This window comes from Lacerta agilis, chromosome 14 (assembly GCF_009819535.1).
Source record: "Lacerta agilis isolate rLacAgi1 chromosome 14, rLacAgi1.pri, whole genome shotgun sequence".
Lineage (NCBI taxonomy): Eukaryota > Metazoa > Chordata > Lepidosauria > Squamata > Lacertidae > Lacerta > Lacerta agilis.
In genome coordinates, this window is record NC_046325.1 from 30023359 (window position 1) to 30048588 (window position 25230).

General features: G+C 46.4%; 1 protein-coding gene across 8 annotated transcripts in view; it reads left to right on the forward strand.

The window, feature by feature from the left end:
* SRCIN1 (SRC kinase signaling inhibitor 1) overlaps nucleotides 1-25230 on the forward strand; it is a 308760-nt gene that overhangs the window by 45320 nt on the left and 238210 nt on the right. For 2 of the 8 annotated variants that reach the window (XM_033169397.1, XM_033169396.1), the window contains exon 1: nucleotides 10109-10458. In XM_033169397.1, the coding sequence (XP_033025288.1) occupies nucleotides 10437-10458 (22 nt within the window). In that variant the 5' untranslated portion in view covers nucleotides 10109-10436. Of the gene's footprint in view, nucleotides 1-5360; nucleotides 5572-10108; nucleotides 10492-25230 lie in introns of those variants that run through there. The other 6 variants (XM_033169393.1, XM_033169392.1, XM_033169390.1 and 3 more) reach the window with 4 other exon arrangements.

Consider the following 25230-nt stretch of genomic DNA (forward strand, 5'->3'; position numbering starts at 1 on the left):
AGCCTGCTCCATTTCTCTGCAGATGTTCTCAGGCCTTATCCACAGTAACCTTTTGCCCTGTTCTTTCCAGGCACAGGTCTGTGCTTGAAAGCTTGATGTCCAAGCACTCTTTTTTCCTGTCCCTGAGCTCTCCCTGCGAAAATCCGCTCTTTAAAGCTGAAGCATAACGAATAGCAATTTGGGTGTTCTTCGGATTGCCGTTTGCTCCGATTCAGCGGTTAAGTACAGATTTTCATGGGGAAAGCTCTGGAGCAAAAGAAGAGCGCTCAGACAAGAAGCTTTAATGTTTGGACCGTGCCTGAAAGCACAGAGGAAAGTTAAGTGTGGATAAGCCCCCCTCACGAGCAAACAGAACAAACTGGGGCAGCCTCACCCGATCTTCTCTTATGGGGAGAAAAGGTTGGGAAATGTGCACCCCTGCATATAAAGATTGTGTCAACTGTTCCAAACATCAGGTGCACCCTCCTGAATACCCTCCTGAATAATAGCCCCTGTGGTAGGCTTAGCAGCAGCTGATGCTGTTCGCTTTTGTTGATACATACACCTTTTCTCAAGGGATATGTGAATCTTTGTCAACTTTGATTTCCCTCGGTTTCTCATTTATCCATTCTTGAGTTGAGTTTTCTTGTATTTCCATATAAGTTTGTGATTTTTTTAAAAGAAGTCCAAATGAATATTCACCAGCATTTTAGTGCCAATTTCTCCTAATGTACAAACCTTGGCATGCAATTGTTTCTAATACACACATTTTTTCCTATGCATTTCCCCCCTATGAATTCTATGTACTGTATATTTGTGCATTGTTTTCATTAATACTGTATAAGCATTTTTGTGCGCACTTTAACCTAGTAAATACATCTTGTACATATTCACTTGGATGGAGAACTGCATTCCAAAATTTGAAGAAGGCTGAGTTTGGTTCACATATTGTTTAGGTTAGGTTCACCTCCCGGTGCAAACTGAATTGAATCTCTCCCTAATCTCTCCTTTGTTCACAAACATAGACTGCCATTGCCTTGATCAAATGATGGCACATCTATCTATCTATCTATCTATCTATCTATCTATCTATCTATCTGTATATTGGAGGAAGTCAAGGACAAATATCACTGCAAAGAGGTGAGGAGGCAGGGGGAGATAGCCAGCAAGGAAGCTGAATTGGAGCCGAAGCCAGTTCTTCCAATCATGCAGCTTGTTACAAAACTGCTTGGAAATAGCTTTGCTTTAATATCCTGCTTGATAAACCAACATTAAGCCACAATTTCGGACATTAACGGGAAACTGCAGTTTATGCAACTCTGACCAGAATCAGATGCTGAAGCTGGAACATGAAAGGAAGAGATGATGGCAGGGGAGAGCGTGTGGACCCTACAGTCATTTCTGGCTTGTTAAAATGATAGTTTAGCAAGCTAAGATTGCTGCATCTGAAAGGGCCTATTGAGTTTTCAGCTTCTGTAGCATGTAGTGTACCCTTGTGACATCACCACTCTGCGTCTTTCCCAACACCATGCATCATTGGCTGCTGCTAGTAGGGAAAAAGCATAGCGTGATGGTCTCAGATGACAATTTAATCACACCTTGTGGAGGTGGAGAACCTTACCTGACCCAGGGATCCTGGTATTGGCAGCGACACCATGTTTCTCAGAACGCCTTGCTCAGCCTGTGGAACTATGTGTGAAAGCCAGCACTGTTCACCACAGTGATATTTCAAGCCTGTATCAAAAACAAAAGGGCTCGTTAGGAGCTCAAGGCAATTTGTTCCCGGGGCTTGTGTACACTGCAAATGTAAACAGGCGTCCAGACCTGCTTAGCTGTAATGGCTCCAGAGTATGTAAACTTGGGAATTGGAGCCCTGTAAGGGGCTGGGATCTCTTTACCGCTTGAAGCAATTTGTAGCATCCTCACAAAACTATATGGGGGTGGCAATGCAGAGGTATGGCTGTGTGCACACTATAACTTTAAAACATATTAAAAGGGCATTCTTCCCTTCAAAGAATTCTGGGCACTGCGGTTACTGGGAATTGTAGCTTTGTGAGTGGTAAATTACAGTGCCCAGGATTCTTTGGGGGAAATAATGTGCTTTATTTTTATTTATTTATTTAGTTTATGTCTCCCCTTTTTCTCCAAGGAGCTCAAGTTGGCATATATGGTTCTCCCTTTCTCCCTTTAATCCCCACAACAACCCTGGGAGGTAGGGTAGGCTGAGAGGCAGTGCTGGCCCAAGGTCACTCAGTGAGCTTCATGGGGATTTGAGTGACTGAGGTCACTCAGTGGGTGGCGCTGTGGGTTAAACCACAGAGCCTAGGGCTTGCCAATCAGAAGGTCGGCGGTTCGAATCCCCACAACGGGGTGAGCTCCCGTTTGCCGGTCCCTGCTCCTGCCAACCTAGCAGTTCGAAAGCACGTCAAAGTGCAAGTAGATAAATAGGTACCACTCTGGCGGTACCACTCACGGCGTTTCCGTGCGCTGCTCTGGTTCACCAGAAGCAGCTTTGTCATGCTGGCCACATGACCCGGAAGCTGTACGTCAGCTCCCTTGGCCAGTAACGCGAGATGAGCGTCGGACACGACTGGACCTAATGGTCAGGGGTCCCTTTACCTTTACTCCCAGGTCTTTGTCCAACCACTGCACCTCCCCCCCTCTCTCTCTCTGTGTGTGTGTGTGTGTGTGTGTGCAGCCTATGACACTTCAAAATCCAGTTTAGATGTGCAGAGCAACCACATCCAATGCAAATAGGGACCTTTGTTTTGGAGTAGCAAAACAGAAAACCCCCACTATTAGGCTTGCTGTCCTTTTCCTAGGAGACTGAGTTATCTCTGTGACAAGCAGGAACTGAGCATAAATAGCTGTTCCCCAGCATAGAGGAAATAGAGCAATTTTCCTTTTGCATTCCTCCCTATCATGCAGCAGTTAAGGGAGCTATGTCAGAAAAAAGTACTGTATCTGAAATCAGAGTCTTCAGGGCGATGAGGATAGATGCATTAATGAGATTTGGAGTGTTGTTTCCTTGTGCGATGGTTTCATTGACTGGACAGTTGGAAGACGCATGACCATGATGTGTATGTGAGTGAAATTGTCCCATTTCAAATGAATAATGTGCTACACGTTTTCCTGATGTTGTAGTCACACCACCACAAATACAATGGCTACACCAATCAAATCCCTGCTTAGCTTTCACCATGCTGCAGCATGAGGTGCTCCCCGTTTTCAGGGGTCACTTCCAGATTGTCACTATTTTGGGGTAGGATTCAGTTGCATGCTGGCAGATTCAAGTATCACAGTTACAGTAGATTGGGAGCTCTTTCTCAACAAGCCTTCTCCCCCTGCCCCCGCCCCAAAATGGACTTTTTGCTACAAAGTAAAATGATGGGGAAATGTGCTAGAAAGTGCAGAATGACACAGCGTCGTCTGAGCTCCCTGCAAACAAGTGAGAGAGCAGTGGCTTCTTAAACAGATGCCGTTGTCTAATCTCCTTGCAAACAAATCCAGATGGATGTTCCATAAAGAGGTTGGCTGGAAGCACCCTACGATTGTATGGATCAGCCACATTGGTCAGCAAAAGGTTTTGATCTGTCTGTGAATAAGGCTCACCTTCCTTTGCCCAACCACATATATGCAAGTCAGGGGATGGGTGGGTTAAGGTGCATGAAAGGTCTTATCTGAAGCAGCAGAAGAAGAAATTGTATGTGTTGGGAGCGGGTAAAAGCAAGTTCGGAGTGACTCATTTTTTTTAAAAGAGGCTATATATTTATAGTCTTCCCACACAAGCTTCCCACACGCATCTGTCCCTTGGTTATACTGTCATCCCTGTAATCGCACCCTGACAACAGTGTTGTGGACACAGGCATGTTAATCTGCCTTGTCTTCTGTGCAAACATGCAACTAGCCCTTACAGGTTATGCAGGGCTAGCCATTAAAAACAGCCACTTAATAACTCTCTTCTCATCTCTTTCCTTAACTCTATCCTAAGGATCTACCAAAAAGCAACAAAAGCTCCTGTACTCTTTGGAAGCTTTTGCAGATTTTTCAAAGGGCCTTGACTCATGCAGAAGAAACCTCAGAAGGTTTTCAGAATCTTCCTTCCCACCTTTCTTTCTGCATTACAGTCAGATCTGGGTATACTTTGAACTAAATATCAAATCTGAAGCCTCCTATCAAGTTCCGCAGCTTGTATGTACTATGCAAATTGAGCAAATCTGCATGTATTTGCTTGTTTTGCATACTTTTCTTTTCCTAATTTCTGTTAAGCCTTCAGAAGAGCAAAGGGATGTGCAGGACCCTACTGGAAATATAAAAACAAAACAAAATTAAAAGGGGTTGGTGTTTTTTGTTTTGTTTTGTTTGCTTTTATTGTCATGTGGTTAAGGGTGATCCTGTTTTTTTTTTTTTTAAAGGACTCCACTTCTCTGTGAAATGAGTATTTGGTACAGACCACAAGAGTTTCTCTCTTTGCTTTCCGAATGTATCCCTCAGTTCAGAAACCATCAGCAACCCCTGGCCTTATGGATCTAAGCGCTCTGCTCCTCAGAGGTAGTGTGACGACATGGGGAGCAGTGAGGGAATGTGTGGAGCAGCAGTGACAGCACTGTTGCATGCTGGGGTGGCACAGAATGAGGGGGCAGCGAGACCAGGGGAGACGGCCACATATTCACACACCCCTCTTTATCCACCATCCAGGCAGCCAAGGAGTATGATCAGAGTTCAGGGACAAATTCCAGCTGTGCATAAACACTTGGGCTGTGAAGCAGGGCTAGTAAGGGGTGTGGTCTGGTAGGTTAGGGTTCCAAAGGCCCCAAACTGAAGCCTAGAGGGCCATATTTGGCCCCTGGGCCTAGGACTCCCCACCCCTGTAGGCAGAAGGGAAAATAGCCTTCTTGGTGCCAACAGGGAAGTCTTGGCAATAAGAGGGATGTGATCTTGGTGGAATGGAGGAGGCTGATTCAATTGGCCGATTCTTCTGGTGTCTAAAATATGCCCCCTTTTTGCGAACGTTTCCTTGCTGAGGACCTGGAACAAACCTTTTAGAAGTAATCCCTTTCTCTGCCAACCCCCTCTCTCTTTCTGTGTGTGCCAGCCAGGTCTAGACAGCCAGGATGTAAAAAGATCAATGGTCATCTTTTCAATTATTCATTGATTTATTTCCTTTTCACTTTGCTTGTTCTTAAAACAAGTGTGTTTGTGTGAGGGAGGGTGGGCGGGGAGTGGGGAGAGTAGCAGTGGGAGTTCCAAGCACCTCCACCCAGAGACACACCTGATTTCTAGTGATGGAGAAGCTTCCTCTAGGGAAGACCTCCCCACACCAATCAGCCTCCTCCCCACCCCCCTCTCTCTAATTCATTCTCGCGGTGTGCTTTTCCCAGAGGTGGATACCTGATCTCCTTGGAAGCCCCAAGAAGAGCAAACGCCGTATGTACCTGTCTCAACGTGCTCCTAAAATTACAGGTACCAAATGCCGGGAGGGGAAAAAGAAGACAAAGGCACCCCGGTTTTCCAGGCCTCCTTTCTGCTCACCAGGACTTCAAAGCGGAGCCCAGCGCCAGCCTGCGTTACCTTGGCTGTCCCTTTCGTGAGGTGAGTAACCAGTTTTGCTTAGTAGTGCATGGCTTGGAGCGGCGAAGAGGTGCAAAGGATGGAAGAGGTATAATTCATGTGAAAATGAGTGGCGGTGGCAAGAGGCACCTGTGCTGTATTTCCATATCTTACCTTGAGAAAAATGCTGTGGAGCCGGGCTGTCACTTCTCCCAGATCTGTTTGAACTTTGCAGTTCAGAAACAACGACCTGCCCTTTTAAAATAAAGGGCTTGGTGGATAGGTGGAGCTAATGTGTTGTCGCTGTTCTTTCAAATAGGCATTTGAGAACTTTCTCTTTGAATTTCTTTCTGGTGCTTTGTAGTCGCTAAGAGACTGAGATATGAATCAGGCAGCCCCTGGTTCGTATGTTGCCTAGGCAGACTCGGGATGCCCGATATTTTTTCAGCCTCCACACACCCCATCTGCAGTATGGGGATAATAATACTCACCTGTCTTATTGGGTTGTTTTAAGGATTGCAACAAAGGTAATGCATGAACAATCTCTGAACACTCAAGAGCACAATAGAAGTGTGTGTTTCATAATCATTTAGGGTGGTTGTTCTTATTATTACGCTTGTTCCCCTCCAAAAGGTTAAAGGCAGGCAATAATGGATTTAAAAAGCAAATGTAAACTATCCCGTTAAAAGCCAATCCCACATAAACCTTAAAAATAATAGCAGATTGGGGGGGGGGGAAGCCTATTATTACTTCATTGGAGTTATACCCAGACCCCAAACATCAGCCTATGGGGTGAGCTTCAAAAAGAAAAAAAGAATGTTCAGTAACAGTTTCTGGGGGGTGGGGGAGAGTTTTATTACTTCATGACAGTCAGGCAGAAAGCCCCTCCATGTGTCCTTGGCAGTCCTGAAAGTAGCGCATAGCTGCTGTTGCTAAGAGGATGTTTGATCTTAGTGGGATGGGACATAAGCAAGGCTGTATTTTGTGCTAAAGGACAGAGAGAAAAGGGGAGGGGGGAATCAGCAAGAACATTCTCCCGTAAGAAAAGCTGAATTCTGTGTATCATGCATTTTCTTATTCTGCTGCTAATCAGGAGAAGGAGCTATACTGAGCACAGAACCCCCGGTCCCTTTTCAATCGAGAATCCTGTTCAGCTTCACTTGCCTTTGGCTTCTATACTGTCCTCTCCATGCTTCCCAACCAACCAATGTGGCTTAAAGGCCCCAGAGCCTTGTTAAGGATCCTAAATGCATGCAGCCCTACTTAGAAGATGCTCAGGCTCTGGCCTTGGCGAGTCCCCAATGGAACATTCACTATGAATGTCTCTCTGTGCACCCTTGTTGAATAAACAAGGGCATTCCTACAAGAGCATTTGATCTTGTGCAAGGTGATGGGATATGGAAGAGTCAACAGCGTCTCATGTTGCATCGCACACGCATTTGGGGGCAGGCCTGTTAAACTCAAGGCCTCCTGGCTGCCTATGGCACTCTACAAAGCTGGTGCTGCAAAATTAAGGGGTCCACTGAGCTCCTGGTAGGCCAGCCTTTTTGCCCTTTAGATCAGCCTTGTAACAAGCCCACTGAAGTTAATAACATGCAAAAATGTTTGCTTGCCTGCTGAGGGGCTAATAACCTGTGATTCCATGCTGGCCGCAGAGGGGGAAGCCCCATCTTCCTTGGCCGGCAATGAAACTCAAGCTGCTGGCTTCTTAGACTAGTAAGAAAATGAAATAAAGAAAAAGGACTCCTACGCAGTGGGTTGGTTAAGGAAGGACAGATTGCTCCACCTACTCTTTGCCATTCCCTTCTGTTGTGGCTAGCATGGAACCGAGTGGAAAGGCAGAGGAGATGGGCAATGCTCTGTCCCTTTTCTGCCAGAGTTCATGATCACAGCCTCCGGCTATTAGACAAGTTGTTAAATCAGCCTTGTATTCCGATGCCATGCCAAGACTACCTTGCTTCTCCCCAGCTTTTAATTAACAATAGTGCACCTTTTATGTCTCTTTATGGCGGCTGCTTTTAGTCTTGCGCTGCTGTTTTATTACTGTTCGTGGTTTCATTGTTTTATGAATTTTCTTCTAAGCTGCCTTGAAAATTAGTTTATAAAGGGAAAGGTGGAGTATAAACACTTGTTATTCAAAATAAATAACAAACACCTGACTGGCATGCTGCATACAAATGGCAGGCCATAGCTTTGACAGCAGTAGGCTCTAAGCTTGTAGGCCTTGCTTAATGTTTTCTGGGTTAAACTGGGAACTGTCGTTTAAGGGTGCTGGGAATTGCAGTTACATGAGGGGCATACTAGAGTTCCCAGGTTTCTTTTGGGGAAGTCATGTCTGTGGTGTGTACACAGCCTGAAAAAGATGGCATTTCTGGTAAGGATTTGTCAAGACTTTGATAAACCTTTCCTTCTTCATTTATTTTGAGATTGACATGGAATAACAGACAAAATGATTGGTTTCTGACTTGGGTTTAGTTCCCTGCTTATCCATCAGCCCAGTAAATGCCTTCTAACAGTGCAATCTTATGTAAGTTTACCTGGAAGTATGACCAGTTAAGTCCAATGGTGTCTAGCAGGCCATCCTCTTCCTCTCTCAGCCTTCATTCTCCCCCTTCTAAAATTATCAGAATGGTGCCCTACCTTTCAGGGTTGCTATGAAGGAATGATGGTATTGCATTTTATAAACAAACCTCTGTATGGGGTGAACCTGTTCGTGTGCTTTGTAGTACCAGGTTACTACAGTGGCAAGTTGCAGACACAGAAAGCCTGCTTATATTCACTTTAAGCCCGGGATTAATTATCCCACATAATGTTGCCAAAAGAAAACGAGCTTCCCTCCAGCCGGGAACACAGTATGATAGCGCCTTCTGTTCATTTAACAATCTCCTCCAGTCGGTAGGGTGCAAACAAAGTGCTGTCTTCCGCAGCACTTCAGCATGCTCCCTACCAATTGCCTCACATGATGCAATCCAATAGGCACCCATATTCATAGGCATGAAGCGACCAAGGAATTGCACATAAAAGAGTACTTCTAAAATAAATGCCTTGTTGCAGATAACCTATGTGAACTGTCTGTTTGCTGTTTGTGATGGACTCTCTTGTTTTAGAAAATCTTCAGCTAGCTCTTATAATTCTTTGGTGCTCTTCACCCTCCTTAAAGGTAAAGGGACCCCTGACCGTTAGGTCCAGTCACGGACGACTCTCGGGTTGCGGCGCTCATCTCGCTTTATTGGCTGAGGGAGCTGGCGTACAGCTTCCGGGTCATGTGGCCAGCATGACTAAGCTGCTTCTGGTGAAACCCGAGCAGTGCACGGAAATGGCGTTTACCTTCCCGCTGGAGCGGTACCTATTTATCTACTTGCACTTGACGTGCTTTCGAACCCTCCTTAACTCACTACAAATGTTTGCGTTTGCAGATTTCGGGCAAGCATGAGGACTAGAAGCGTTTCTAAAAATAAAAATTCAGAGATACTCTTGCAAGCCGGGTTGGGGGTGGGGTGGAGAGTGACCAGATCCCAGGCTAGAAAACTAGATCCAAACTTGCTGCTGCCTTGCTGATAGTTCTGTGAAAAGAACGCTGAATTGCCAAACAATGGACTGAGAGTGGCTAAGGCATGATTGACAGCTGCCACGTTGTCTGGGGGAAATGATTGCAACAAAGAAACTGCATTGAGCTTATTCTTCCATCTCCTCCTCCTACCCCCATCACCCCTTCCAATTTTCTTTTCTGATGAAATTGTCCCTTCCAGTGAAATCAATATCAATTTCCATCTGGAGATGGGGGTGGGGATGGGGGCACTGTGAGTGACGGCCGCAGATCGTAGAGCGTCCACTGATTTCTCTTCCACCCTCTCTGTTTCAAATGGATCTTTCAAGTAACATTTTGCACTATTTACATCATTCTGCCTTCTCAACAACCCTGCAGGGTAGGGCTTGGAACATGACAATGCCCAGGCTCCTATCTCCAGGCAGCCATAGATATGGTTTGCGCAGACTGCTCTATTTCCACTGCGGCCAACATAAGGGTTGTCCATGAGGAGTAAGCAAGCAAGCAAGCAAGCAAACAAACAAACATATGCATTTCAAAGCACTCTGTATACAGACAAACTAGAGTCCATTGCCCTTCTGAGTCCCATATCTTTACCTACTGACCAGTGGCATACATTCGTGGCCAGAGGATAAAGTGGCCGGGGATTGGGAGGCCACTGGACTCGAATTGTGTCATATCCTTTGGCAAGTTGCTGCCCTCCCAGCCCCAGTACTCTTTTTCTGTCAAATGTGTTTTCACAGAACATGCCTGTGAACAACTTTACTACATGAAGGTTCATGGTTGAAGCAGTTCTAGGGTTACCCTGTCTATATGTTTATCTGTGGAACCCAGCTTATGCAGAGAGAGAGAGACAGAGAGAGAGACAGAGAGAGAGAGGCCATGGATTTGGCTTTGCATTGTGGCCACACAGGTTCAGCTGCCTCCACCGGACCTGGCAGCATATGCCAGTAATTATGCACCACCCTTGTATTCTTATTACCACCGTGATATCCTCCTGGCGTTTGTGCTAGACACCCATCTCTGAATAAAAGGTAGGGGCCTTTAAGAGGGGGAGAAGGGGGGAGAGAGAGAGTATGTGTCTCCCCCCAGCACATTAATCTATCATGAGCTAATGTGTTTTGCCCATTCTGTTCCTTTGTACTATCGCCAAGGCGTGCGCGCACACACTCACACACACACACACACACACACACACTCACCCGCGCTCTCTTGTTGCACTTCTGCCACCGAGCTCTGATGGTTGGCTGGGCCTGAGCGAGTCCGCGAGAGACAGAGAGAAAGAAAGAGAGAGAGAGAGAGAGGCAGAGTGACTGACAGGCAAGGCAGACGGAGGCAGAGGAACAAAGCCGAGACAACAATGGGAAATACACCGTCTCAAGGCATGTCAATGTTCATCCATTCTTAAGTAGCAGGTATTTTTTTTATTGGTGTTTTTTTTTTTTTCCTCAACCCTCCCTTTCTCTTTCCCAAACCCCGCTGGTACCATAACGATGCTCCTGCCGCTCTGGTCGTGCCGTTATAGCCGGAGGTGTCGGCATTTTGCTTGGAATCGAAACGCAGGGAATGGACATGGTTGTGGTGGTGTTATCATTTTTTGTAAAGGGGAAAAAGGGGTGTGTGGCGGGGTGACAGAAGCTCCCCCCTGCCCCTTGTGGTTGGGGAGGCAAGGTAGGATTCTATCAAATCTGCCACTTAAGTGGGTGGTAGGGTGTGTGTGCTGGGGGAGAGATCTTAATGTATAAACACGGAGCAGTTGTGCGGCCAGTGCTTTCTTTGGGTCTGTATATTTCCCCACCCCATTGTTGTCAAGGCTGCTGAGCTCCGGGGAGATTAACTAGCTACCGAATCTGCTGCCCTAGAAATATTGCTGAAAATGGAGGGGGGAGGGTGGACAGGCAGCACATATTGATAGGTAGAAGAGCCCCTTTGTTACCTCCCCCCCCCCCGCCACCTGGCATGAAAAGGTACATAAAGATGTGCCTGCTTTCAGTTTGTTGCACTGCTGTTTCTCCCCCTCCCCGCACACAAACCACCTTATTATTATTATTATTATTATTATTATTATTATTATTTCTCCCCTGCTGGAGATTAAGGTTGTTGCTGGCTGCTTTGTTAACTCAGGAAGGCAGTAGGGACTGGGGGAGAGAAAGTAACTGAGAGAAAGAAAGAGAAAAGATGTGAAGAAGAGAGACAATTGATGGGGGTTTTCTTCTTCTTCTTCTTCTTCTTCTTCTTCTTCTTCTTCTTCTTCTTCATCTTCTTCTCAGTAGCTTGAGTGTGATTGCAGAGTGGAAGACACTTTGGATTTCAGGTTGCATCTCCAACTTGGGGATTCTTTGCTTCCTTCTCTTAGCATCCGTGCTGGACCAAAATAAATAAAAGAAAGCCACATCAGGGATATGAGATGGGAGAATGGAAAAGAATGCATTGATTTCTCTCTCTCTCTCTCTCTCTCTCTCTCTCTCTCTCTCACCTTTGTGATGCAGAACATAGGATGCTTGTGTGGGGACATGCATGACGGATGGTTAAGAAGCACGTTTCCCGGGAGATGTTGTGCACGCACATGTACGTGTTGGAGGCATCTTAGATATGTGCAATTCTTTTTTTTTTTTTTAAATCACCTAGCAAAGTTCTTTCTCTCTCTTCACCCTCACCCCACTTGGCCAGCTACCGTATGCCAGCCTCTTTCAAGGGAAGAGCTTGTGATCGAGTTTGGTGTCCACTTGAGGTTCACAAGGGGGTCTGGAAGAGAAGAGTCTTATGGTGGGAGACCGGTCTCTGATGGGAAGAGTAAGGAAACGGAGAGATGGTTCATGTTGTGGTTACAGCTGGCTTAGCCACGGAGGCAACTACATAATGGCCTGAGGTTGCCAGAATTCCAGGGGCATCTTACCTTAGCTATGCAGATGTCTTGAAGAGGGAGCCTCTGCCTTGACTTTTGCAAGAAGTGCAAGAAGTGCACAAAAGCAGCTTAAAAGCTCCCTCCCCATCTCCCCACCCCACCCACCTCTCTCCCCCTTCTCTTCCTAATGTCTCAACAATAACAACCGATTTGTAAAAATGTTATATGGAAAAATACGAGAGAGGCATTGCATTACCTTTGTAAATCGAGAAAATCTTTAATAAAAATATTTTTTTTTTAAAAAAAGCTCCCTCGAGGGGTGAAACCCCCACCCCTCCTGCATTTCATGGGGACACACAGGGCAGGAATCTTCTTATCTTCACCTGCCTCCCTCCTGGCACCGATACAGTTTTAAAAAGAAGGGAGTGAAATTAAACATGAATAGGATAACACTCAAGTTTTAGATCATTTAATGTGCTATTGCTATTCCACTTGCCATATGATAAGACATTATCATTAATAACAACAATAATTTAATTCATTAGTTACTTTGTTTGAAGCGTCTCTAGGCAATTTCACAATAGAACAAAACATAAAGACGATTGCATTTACAATTTTTTTAAAAAAAATAATATATAAAAGTGTTTTCAAATCCAATACAGGTACTGATAAGAGAGTACAGATAAGACATGCATAGGTGCATGCATTTTAATTCATTTGCAGCAGCAAAAAGAAACCTTGGGGGAAGTGGAAATTCTAAAAGGCAAGAGAGATTTGCTTAAGGGTTTGGAGAAGCAGCAGCCCTTTGTGTTTCTTTTGTATGTTATCCTTGAAAGAGCAACAGATGGATTTCCCCCCCAACAGGTATGTGTGATCTAGCCTGTAAGGCAGGAGTTGCCCAGTTCTGAAAAGTTCTCTGTGTCCCCCCCCCCCCCGTCCTCACCTGCCCCTCTACTCCAGGCCCCAGTGCCTGGCCTTGATCTGCTGGCAGTAGGAGATTTGAAAATCAAAATGTATGTGCTGATAATAAAGCTACTGAAAAAGATGAGTAAATCTGAGGTTTGTGGGATTCTCAGTGTTTGGTGGTGGGCAAAGAAAGATATTTCTAAGCAAAAAACTGGCATTTTACATTCATAGAAGTGCTGCAACATTGTTTAATCAAAAAATAAAATAGATGCCGTGCTTAGGTACACAAGCAACTGCTTGGCTCGTACAATACAATAGAGAGGTTTGGAACTTTCCCCTTTGTTTAGAATCAGATTGCTGAGGAGGACAGAGTGACACAGGGCAAGGAAGGAAGAGTTTCAAAGGGTGTGTGAGTTGGGGAGCTTAAAGGAGTCAGCAGGGCAGAGACTAGGCTCACCAGAGAAAGACACAGCATTTTAAAAATATAGAACCATGGAATGGTAAGAGTTGGAAGGTAACCCCAAGGGTCATCTAGTCTCACCCCCTGCAAGGCAGGAATCTCAATCCAAGCATCCTTGGCAGATGGCCACCCAACCTCTGCTTTAAAACCACCACCTTCCAAGGGAGCCCGTTCCACCATGGAACGGCTCCTCTCATCAGAAAGGTCTTCCTGATGTTTACTAGGAATCTCCTTTCTTGTAACGAAGGCATGGGTTCAGGTCCTATCCTCCAGAGCAGGAGAAAACAAGATATGCTCCTTCCTTCATCATTGGAACAAAAAGGAAAAACTTCTTAACTCCACATGTATATAATCTGTGAAACTCTTTGCTATGGTGTGTTTTGATGGCCATCATAGAGTAATAATAGAATAAGCCACTTCTCAAATCAAGGAACAGGAGGAATAGTCTCCCTAGTATTTACAAACCATGATAGACAGCAGTGGAGCATTCTGCTTCAGGGCCAAGTTACTTCGTTCAGCCAGAATCTAGGGACTGGGGTCAATAATAGACAGTGCCCAAAATCCCATCTCTTTGTCATGTTTTAGGGAGAGGAAAACGGGAGTACTGAAAGGTACTGTATAGGGAAACAGAACTAGGGGAAACAAGGCCAGTTCTTGGGTTGAAAGAGTGGTATGATATGTGTTGCCCATGTCCATCTCAGGAACTCACTTTAGGATGGGTCTGAATGGAGCATGTAGTGCTCTGGATGACTTCACCCTCAGAAAATCATGCCCTGTTAGGCTGCCCAGCAACACAGCAAGGCACAGCCTTCCTGGTCAAGCACTCACAGTGTTGGGATGGAAGATTGTCATACCACCTCAAAAAAAGACTGGAGCCAGCAGCACTGGAGGGGGAGTGAGGTAAATTAGCAGTAAAAGTTGGTAGTGGGGCCCAGCAAGGAGGGAGGAGCTGAAACAGGTCGAGGAGCTGTGATGGCAGGAGTGTGTGGGGTTAAGTGGGGAAGGGCGAAAGAAGCAAGTGGGTGGGTTGAGGGGAAGGCAAGAGGGAAGGCACTCCCTATTCCTTCCCAAATGCCCCACCACCGCTGTTGAATTTCATGCACAGTTACTGGGAAAATAATAATGCTTGGTATTTATGATTCTTTCGATTTCCGATGTTCTCAAACCACGAGTGCCCTTGCTTATGTAGCCGAAACAGCACCACACAGGAGGGGGTGGGGGGTATTAGCATACTCGGGAGATTCCCAAAGGCTTGCAAAAGTACAAAATATATTTAGCGGGAAAAGAAACTTTAGGGGGACGCCCCCTGCAAAACAGCTCAATGATGACTGAGCATGCTCAGTGGGCATCAAAGACTGCGGATGAGGAGGAGATGGGAAAATGGGAGCAGGGAATGCATTTGAGTGGCTGGAGCCCTGTAGAGCAGCAATCCATACCACTACATTTTGTTGCAAGTCCCACTTGCACTTGCTTCTGTCTCCCCCCACCCCGCTGGAGAGGTATATTTATATTTCTTATTTCCTTAGCACTCAAAGCTTTATCTCAGTATTCCTTAACAATAACCCTGTGTAGGCAACCCATGTTACAGAAGGGGAAGGGACTGGGGCTCAGCGTGAGTGGCTTGCCGAAGACCGCATATTGCAGCCGTGGGGAAAGTTTGGCCCTTCCGATGCTGTCAAACTACAACTCCCATCAACCCCAGCAAGCATGGCCAATACTGTAATGGCAACAACCTGAGGGCTAAAGGTTTCTCACACCTGAACTGTTGAGTTCGGTCTTGAAGTGAGATTTGAACTAGGAGCACTCAGTTCATAGCCACTCTGAAACACCAGCTCTGCTGCCATCAATTTCTGGATTGCTTGTGACGTTTGTTATGGCACCTAGCTGAATGCCGAATTAGATCAGTTTGACTCTTAAATACATAACCCCCCACCCCAAAGTCTGAAGTCTTTATTTTCATGGGAAATAGGGGCATGTAGGAAGCAGGGGATGGAGGACTAGGGAGATGGAGTAGTAGCAGAGGACTGCTGGCCCATGCCTTTGAATTGATGGATTATTTTTGTCCTGTGTGCTGGGGCCTGAGGGCTGGAGATTGACTTGGAGATGGTCAGGGAGGACAGCCTGCAGTTGCCTAGCAACTGCTAGAAATAGGGGGGAAGCAGTGGAGGTGTTGAAAAGGGTACAGAGAAAAGAGTCGGCATTGCTGACACAGGTCTAAGGAATCAAAACTGGGGTGGGCTGCAGAGCCAAGTCCTAATGTGTGGCCCATCCACCAGCAACTAAACTTTGGGGTCCCTTTCTTACTCTCCGACACAGAGAGACTCATATTGCAACACTCACTTCTGCTTCCTTTCCACACTACATTGTTCTGCCTTTGGGGAAGGTTCATATCTCTTTGGCAGAAGGTCACAGGTTCAAGCCCTGGCATCTCCAGGCAGGGCCGTCTTAAGGAGATCGGCCGCCCTGGTGCGGCTATCCCTCCGGCGCCCCCGCCATGCCGCCTCTCCACCGCCTCCCTCCCATGCTTGCCGCCCCTTGGGAGGGGGGGTGGGCGAGCGGGGGATGAGGGGCGTGACGCTGGAGCGGCGCGGGGCTCTGCGCGCCCTTCCAGCGCTTCCGGGACGGGAGGAGAGGGCGGCCTCTCTCCTGTGTTCTGCCGGGCAGCCAGAGTCGGAGGGCGCTGCCGGCAGGCATTGCCAGCGGGGCTGGAGGGCGGAGGCGCCCTCCAGGCCATTGCGCCCTGGTGTGCCGCGGCACCAGCCCCAATGGATGAGACGGGCCTGTCTCCAGGTAGGGCTGGGAAAAACCACTAGTCTGTAGATGGACCACTGGTCTGACTCAAGTATAAGGTAGCTTCCTATGTATTAAGGACTCTTCAGAAGCTGCTCTAGAGCTATTAACAGCTCACTAGTTCATCACCTCTCGAATCTGCTTGGCTTCCATTCAGAGTGGATTAAGATGAATTGGACAGCACACAGATGTGCCCTGTGTAGCTATTCAGCATATTGAACTTTTCAGCCCATTAACTTTACTTAAGTCACAAGGTATACACTGGGTAAAATAATAGCAGTCCTTTCAGGGGTTCTCAGCAGTGACCCTGCTACTTTGCCATTCAGATCACTGTTGTTTGTTATCCTCCTGGTTCCCAGATTGGCATTCTTCTAGGATATCCAGTATGTCATAATGACCAGACTAGCCTTTCCTCTGTGGTCATTTAGCCCAGGGCTTGGGCAGATGGTAGAGCTGGATCTTCTGACAGATCTCTGGTTGATTTGCAGTAACTCAGCAAGGGTATCTGACTCCAAATTGCTAAACAGTAGCAGTAACAAAATGACTCCCTTTCCACTCTGAATTACATTGCTGAAATGTAGAAAGCTTGGGCTAACTCTGAGTGGAAGGACTATGAGTTCTGATACTCAAGACAGGTTCCTAGGCTCTGAATATTTTAATTCTAGCTGTATCACTTGGCTCAGGTTGGTGACCCTTGGGGTTCAAGTAAAAGAACAACAACGAATAAGATCCTGCAGGACTGAAGTCTGTCCACCGTTGCTTCAGTCCATAGGTCTGGCCACTTGGTCACGCAATACTGGACATTTCCAGATGAGCATTCGTCCTGTTTTATTTGAAGGGAGATAAGGCAGTGATGGCTATTTATAATGAGCATTTGCTCTGGTTTGTTTTCAGGGAGGCTAGATGACCTTGTGTCAAAGCAGATGTTAACCCACACCTTCCTGTGCAATTTCCCCTCACTGCAAAAAGTCAACTATTTGGGGGGGGCCTTGGGAAGCAAGTTTTTTTTTTTTTTGCAAGAGCTCCCAACCCACTATAATTGTCCTACCCAAAAATAGCAGTAGTCTGGAAGTGCCCACTGATACTCATCCAGGCTCATGGGGATGCTGAGGATGGATTCCCTGTCACACATGCCCTAAACTTCAGGGTTCTTTGGCAAATGCCTTCCGTGCCCCCACCCTCATGGTATTCCTCTTTTCCTTTTGCAATTTCTCGTGTTTCGAACTAGTCCACTTGGCATCTCATCATGTCCTGGTTCATACTGCTTTTCTGAAGGGGCTCCCCTCCCTCCCAGTTGTGATACTGAGTATTCACAAAAAACAGCTTGAACGTCTGCAGCCCCACTGGAAAAATCCACTTGTTTTGCTTGCCTGTGTCTGTGTGAAAAGCCAAATGTGCGAGATGCAGGGGAACTGATCTTTGTGCTTATTTTCCATCAATGTCCTCTTTATGGCTGCATCTTCTTCAATGCTCTAAAGAGGGAGTGTTGCTCAGTGTTCCAGCGGCCACAGCTTCTCACTGAGAAGGCATCCAGCTCCAGCCAGCTGCCCTGTAGCCAAGCGTAGACTGTGCAGAGCTAACAGCGGTACCAGGCATCGGACCAAACCTTTGCTGTAGCAAAGAGGCCCGTTGTAACCATGCAAGGAGGAGGGCTGCCAAAAGGGGCTGAAAAAAAGAGAAGTCCTCTAACTAAATAAAAATGAAACAAGCTAGGATTTAATTATAGGAATTGATTCTTCTCTTTGCTGTACATTGATTTGTACTGGGCAGTCATTGCTAGAGACAGCACAGCTGCCTTCTGCCCTCTGTGGTAAGCTGGCCTCCCAATGTACGCACACAGCAGACACACACTCCTCTCATTCTGCCAGCGTGCCATTGGGGGAGGGGAGGGGAGGGTGGCTGCATTTGAATATTCTTGGCATGAGGAGGGAATCAGGCTGCCTATCTCATGTTGGTGTGGAGGGAAAGAATTTGTTTCCTTTAGGGAATGAAGCAGCATAGTGGCTATTTTTACATTCTGAGCTATGGCACTTCTCCAGATTCCACCACCATCTGAGGTACCAGGGACGGGGTCCTTCAGTGGCCATGTATATGTGATGATGGCCCAAGGAAAGGGCAGATGAGAAGCTCCAGGGTTCCAGGCACACAGGAAGGCAGAGGAGTTGGATCAGCACCTTGGAGAGGGACCTAGGTGTGTGTCCCGTGACTGCAGTTCACAGTCCTGCAGCTGCGGCACAGCATACAAGTTGCCCTGGAGCAACTAGGAGATCTTCATAGCCTGGGCTAGGTACTGCTTGACGAGGGGCTTCACCCTCTGAATGCTGCACAGGGCTAGTTAAAAGGGCTACTGCCTTCCTCTACAGCTGTTGGCTTCTCTTAAGTCAGGGGTTTGCCAACATGTGACCCTCCAGATGTTGTTGGACTGTTGCTCCCAGCAGCCCCAGCCAGCACGACCAATGTTTAGGGAAGAAGAGAGTTAGAATCATAGAATTGTAGAGTGGCATGGGACCCTGAGGATTATCCAGTCCAACCCCCTACATTGCCGGAAAACGTAGCTGTCCCATATGGAGATCAAGCATGCAACCTTGGCATTATCAGCACCGTGCTCTAACCAGCTGAGTTATTGTAGTCACAATATCTGGAGCAGGCGCATCTCGTCCTGTGTTGCCATTTTTGGCAAAACAGGAAGTGCCTCCCTGCCTGCTGTGCTGCCTCCAGCACTGCTGCTGCACCATCTGCCTTTGCCACCGGTGTCGGTGCCAATTTCCGTGATATTTCATGAGATCTCGCCAGAAATTAGCATTGGTGCTGGTGCCTCTTCCCCACCAGCGGTGGAGCCCTACAGGGCAAGTGGGACATTTGTGGGGATGTTGCCTCAGAGGTTTCTGCCGCCTGAGGTGGCAGCTTCACCTGGCTTCATGGGTGGGCCGGTCTTGATCTGGAGGGCCGCAGGTCAGCCACCCATGTTTTAGGCCCTGGAGTTTCAAGGATATCTTCTTGGGGTTCTCTGAGGAGTCTGTGGGCCAATCTTCAGAGCCTGGTGGCAGAGGTTTCCCATTAGACTTTAGGGGAGCAGATATGGGCTGCCAGGGAATGAACCTGTGGCCTTCTGAATACAAAACTAAAGCTTTTTCACTGCGCTATGCCTCTTCCCCCGCAATATAACACCAGCCATATATTCCATCCCCTGGATTCAGGTCTTCGGCTAAAATCCCACCACAAACTCAGCAGGTAGTCTCAGGCAAGCTACCTTCCTCAGCTTCAGCCAATCATCTCTGATATAGGGATAATGAAACTGACCAAGCTTAATAGTTATGATAAATTCTACAATTGCGCCTGGGAACCGCTTTGAACGCTTAATATTCAGCATTGTTCCTCAGGCCTCCAGAAGACAGAGATGGGCTTTGTTCTATTTCTTGCCATTAAGATGCTTTGTAATATATCAATAAGTCATAGAAACAAACAAACGATGCTATTTCACAGAATAGAAGAGAGTAGGAGGCAGAGCATGACCGAAAATAACACAAAAAGGTGTTGAAACAATGAAAGGTGGACATATTTATTATCTTGGTAAGGATACAGGCTGGGACTGGGTAGGTAGGGTTTGTTTTAGATTAGGGATTCAGATGTTTTTGTGACCTTTTTTAAAGAAACACCTTACCTTCTCTTCTGTTCAGAAACTGGAAATGGGCCACCCATACCTAACACTTGTCAGCTCTGCACTCTTTCTGCTTTGCTCTGCTTACCTGGGCAAGACTGATTCATTTGCTTAGTCTTCCCATCTCTATATTGTAACTACTATTCTCCATTGAACTCAGACTTGTTATTTCTGGCGTGGGGTGGAAAGTTGCAAGCCAAGATTCTCTGCAAGTGCAGGAAAAAAGCACAGAATATGTACCTGTAATTCAGTTGAGATAATTCAACATCCTGGGAATCTCCCTTTTCATTCCTTGACTGAATGGTCAGCAGGTGGGGGAGGGGACCCTGTGGACACCCAGGAAGACATCTGCGGGTGCAGGTGCACCCACGGGAACCACATTCTGTATTACTTCACTCACTTCAAATATGGTAAGCTGATGAGGCCCCTCCTGCTTATTCTTCTGACTGAGTCCCTTAGCTTCTGTCCCAAAATCTTTTCCAGTGGCACCATCCTGCCATTTTCAGTGGGAAATCTTTTATTTCCCTATTGAAGTAAACAGATCTAAAGTGCTTAATGGTGGTGAATATGTTGCCCCCTATTCTTCTCTTCTTTTTTTTAAGGCCATCACATCTCTAATGTTGAATGGCACATGTGGAGTTTGTACCCCTTAAGGTTGTGAGGATAGTGGAAAAGATGCAAACAGCATCCGGTGAAAACTAAGTGGCTGGATTGGAGAGGGTTTTAGTGCCCTGCATTGCTCTTCTGATGAATGCAGCATAAATTGTGTAAAATAAGCTTGGCCACCTCATGAGAAGAGAAGACTCCCTGGAAAAGACCCTGATGTTGGGAAAGATGGAGGGCACAAGGAGAAGGGGACAACAGAGGATGAGATGGTTGGACAGTGTTCTCGAAGCGACTGGCATGAGTTTGGCCAAACTGCGGGAGGCAGTGGAGGATAGGGGTGCCTGGCGTGCTCTGGTCCATGGGGTCACGAAGAGTCGGAAACGACTGAACGACTGAAGAAAGAATGTGCATCTGGTTTGTTTGGTATCATTTATACAGGATGCAGAATTCTGTTTTGGCGCCAGCTTGGTGCAGTGTACACGAACCCTGTTTATTTCTGAGATCTCCCTCCTGATTATTCCATCTGAGTGCAGGGTTCTAACAACAAGGGCGGTGTGTCTAGTCCAGCATCCTGTGCTCACAGGGCCCATGGGAAGCTTGCCCAAAGCAGGACCTGAGTGCAGCAACACTCTCCTCACTTGGGATCCCCCCAGCAGCTGCTATTCAGAGACATACGGCCCCCAAGAGTGGAGGTGGAACGTAGCCATTGATAGCACTTATCCACCATGAATTTATCCAATTCTCTTTCAATTCCAAAATTTCAGTATGTGAAATGTGAAGAAGTCCTTTCTCTTGTCTGTCCTGAATTTTCCAACGTTCAGCTTCATTGGGGCAAGGGGAACCTCTTTTAAGGGACATGCCACTATGTTGGCCCCGGGTGTGTAGGCTTGGCCTTCCCTGAGCCAAAGCTGATGGAAAAGGAACTCCTTCAAGTTTCTATCCAGAGACAGCAAATACTGTTTTCTTTGAGGCAATGGAACTAATGTGTCTTTCCTTTCCCCCCGCCCCCCTCTTTTTCTATCAAAAATTTAGACTGTAAGTGTCATGGGGCAGAGACCTCTTATGTGTCATTCTGTAAAGTGCCACATTCACTGATATGAATGGGCAAATGAGTAAGAGAAAGCTTGTCTAGGGATGTTGCAGGCTGCAGTTTCCTACAGTCTCCCCAACTTGCTGCAGAGCTGTGTGGTGCAGAATTTAGAGAACCCCAAGCTATTACTGATTCACCCAGGGAGAGGCTATTTTGGGATCGAGAACATTCTTGCAAAACGGAAAATGAAGTTTGGAGAGGTTGCTCCCATTGCGTTTCCCTGATATAGATTGAAGGTGCATAATACTGATGTAATGTATGTTTCCCCTTGATGTTTCTTAACCATCCAGCTGTACACAGAAGCAGAATGGACTTTTCACAATGTTTCAGTGGGTAATAAAGTGTGCGGTGGAGGTCATGCTCCATATGTTGTAATAATAATAATAATAGCTTATATAGTACTTTCTGAGTGTTTCACTTGCTTCACACACATATTCCCTTAGTAATCCCTAGAACAGCCCCTCAAGGTAGTGAGCCAGCATGCTGTGGTGCCTTAGTCATAAAATCATAGAGTTGGAAGGAACCTCAGAGATCATCTAGGGCTAGGCCAACCCCTACCAATGCAGTGAATTCACAGCTACAGTATCCCTGCTAGATGGATATCAGACCTCTGCTGAAAAACCCACTAATGATGGAGATATTGCCAGTGTCTGAGGCAACCTGTTCCACTGCTGAACACCTTGCAGACTCAGGAAATTCTTCCAAATGTTTAGGCGCCATGTCAGACTGGGAATGAGGAAATGTGGGTTCAAATGCCTACTCTGCCATGAAGCTGGCTGGGTGATTCTGAGCCCACCACTATCTCTTGGCCTAACCTGCCGCACAGAGCTGTTGTGAGGCTAAGATGGGGGGTAGGACTGGTAATGGGGAGGCGAACCAAATGCGGGAAAGTTCCTGAGAGAGGTGGAGACTTAACATGCAACCGCAGAAATCTCAGTGGGGCAATGGACTGCATTAACATGATGACCATGAGATATGAAGTAGGAATTAATTAAAGTATAAGGCTGTACCTTTATATATATGGCATGATACATCTTCTCTTTATATAGTACGTTTTGCCTATATTTTTTGTTTTGGGGAGCAAAGTATCCTGAACTTAGGAGGTGACTCTGGTTTGTTTCAGTTAAGCTCCTGCAGGACAAGTTCCTGGTAGTGAACCAGTGCTTTGGTGCATGTTAATTATTGTTGATGGGGTGGCATGTGCCATTTGGACACCAAAATGTCTTAGGCTGACCCCAGGTACATGGGAGAAGCCTCACCAGTGTGACTAGAGGGAAGTAATGCCCAGTTCATTCTCAACAAATTGATCTGTAGGGTTTTGCTTTCCACAGCTCATGTATAAGTCAGGAGACACTTGCCTGTAGTGGCCAAATTTTAAAGACCAAGTCCATGCTAGTAAGGCACAAACAGGAAAGGACGGGTTAATGGACCTGGAATGATCCAAGGGCTCATTGTACCAGGGCAGATCTTTGCACCTTAATGAGTTATTACTTGAAACAGACAAAGCTCCGAAAGAAACCTTTGCATGTGTAAATTAAGTTTCCTTTGAAGTTTTAAAACATACTCCGTTCCCCTCCCCCCAGCATGGGCCTCTCTAGGCAAAACAGCTAGTTTGAGGCACTCAGTGGAGCAGTATTTTGTTTGCGCTTTCTTTCTCTTGTAGATTAGCACCACCATCCATGCTAATGAACATAATAAAATATTCTCAATAGCCATTTTAAGGGCCATGCACACATCCTCTTTTAAAATGGACTCCATCAGTATATATTTAATGCAGGATCACTTCATAGAGTCTTATATAACTCTGCTGCACCCAGAAGCCAGGGCTTGATTTTTGTTTTCTTTGCTGATCGTGACCAGCACTTGGCATGAGAGTTGCCAGTGAACAAGAATGCTCTGTAGCTGCTAACCCAGCAAGGCCCAGAGCTTCCATTAGCTCCTCCTCTTCCTGGTCATCTGCTGGATCATTATTTACTGTATCTTCTTCTTCCTCCTGGGTAGAGCCTTGCTCCAGAGAAGACCACTGGCAATAGAACCTTCCTGGCAGCTAAACAGGAACCCCTGATAGCAACACTGGGCTTCTTACCAGCTCTGTTGCCACCTTTGCACTTGAGACATTGTGGTGGAGGCAGCAGTGAAAGAAGAGAACCGGATCAAGGCAGGGTTTAGGAAATGGTCAGAGGGGTTATCAGGGGGCCAAGGTGAGGCCGACCTTGGGACTAATGGGGGTTCTTGCATTTCCTCAGATCCTGCGATCATTATCCAAGGCCCTTGCCTGTGTGCTGCCTCTGCGGGAAGTCCAGAGGGTGGTGATGAAAGAATGGGCCTCCTTTGTCATGGCCCCCTGTTTATGGAATTATCTCTCCAGGGAGGCTCACTTGGTGCCAACCTTGCCATTGTTTTGGCCCCATGCAAATATACTTTTGTTTTCTCAGGCAGCACCGATGATAAGATATTGCATTAAGAAATCTGTTTTTGATATGTTTATGTGATTTCATAATCACATTTTTTTTAATTTGGTTGTACATTTCTTTGGGATTAAAAAGAAAATTAGTGGGAAGCAATACGTGAGTTTAATAAATTGAAAGTGAAATCAGTTGTACTGGTACTCCTGTCTGGAAAGATTTGCAGTTATAGCTGGTAATTGGTGGTATAAGTTTCAGTGTGCTACTAGGTCCTGTCTGCTGCAGGGCACAAGTAGCCCTTATTGGTGCCCTTGCTAGCAAGTGTTGCACCATAATGAAATGTTTTGAAAAAGTATAAGTTGCTATCTGTGATACTACTACTAGTGTTTAAAGTGTTCAACAACGTGGGACCAGTTTACTTGAAGGATTCCCTTGCGCCATGTATGTCTACTCAGCTGCTTCAGTCTTTGAAACTGACGCTTTTACAAATGCCACATAATGTTTATTGTGAATGTGCAAGGAATCTGTTATTCTGGGTTGCACTGCCTGCAGTCTCTACCCATTAATATTAGGCAGGTGTTTTAACTGTATGGTTTTTGGTGCCTGCTAAAACGTTTTTTTCTATTTAACCAAGCCTGCCCAGACATGTCTTTTTATTTTTTATGTGTATTTTTTTAATAAAAAATACTGTTTTATAGGCCAATTTATCTTAAACAATTGATTTTATCTGTATTTTTCAGTATATACTTTATTTTGTCTTATGTAAACTGCTTGGGGTTTTTGATGAATATGCAGTATATAAACTACAGGGTCCAGAATTCTTTGAGGGAAAGAATGTGCTCCCAATAAACTTCAAAGCTATAATGTGTACACAACCACCAAGTAATAGGCAGTCAGTTGACCATTGTGCAAACCATTGTGCCAAGACGTTTTGGCACTTGAGGCGAACCAGAAAATGGTCCCCTCTACCTCCCGCCAGGGAATAATGGATGGCTGAGGATCTACATCAGGAAGAAGGGGAAAATAAAGATCTGCATTGGGAACAAGGGTGTAAGGAGACCAGCAGCACCTCCTGTTTGCCAAGAGACCACCGTAGAAGCAGCATAGGGTGGAGCTGCCGAGGAGGTGGCAAATCTGGCCTCCAAGGAGTGAGTCACAGCCGTGGCTGCCACCATTGCAGCAGCAGCAGCAGCAGCAGCAGCAGCAGCAGCAGCAGCAGCAGCAGCAGCAGGTGATGCATTACTTGGAGGTGGAATCTGCTCCCCCTGTGGATCCTGCTGCCCATTCACTTTTGCCTCATGGGTGAGCCAGCCCTGGTGCAAACGCTTTCTGGAAGTATAGGTAAGCAAGATCAGGGAGGATCCAATGGGCCACCTTGAAGAAATGAGAGGGGG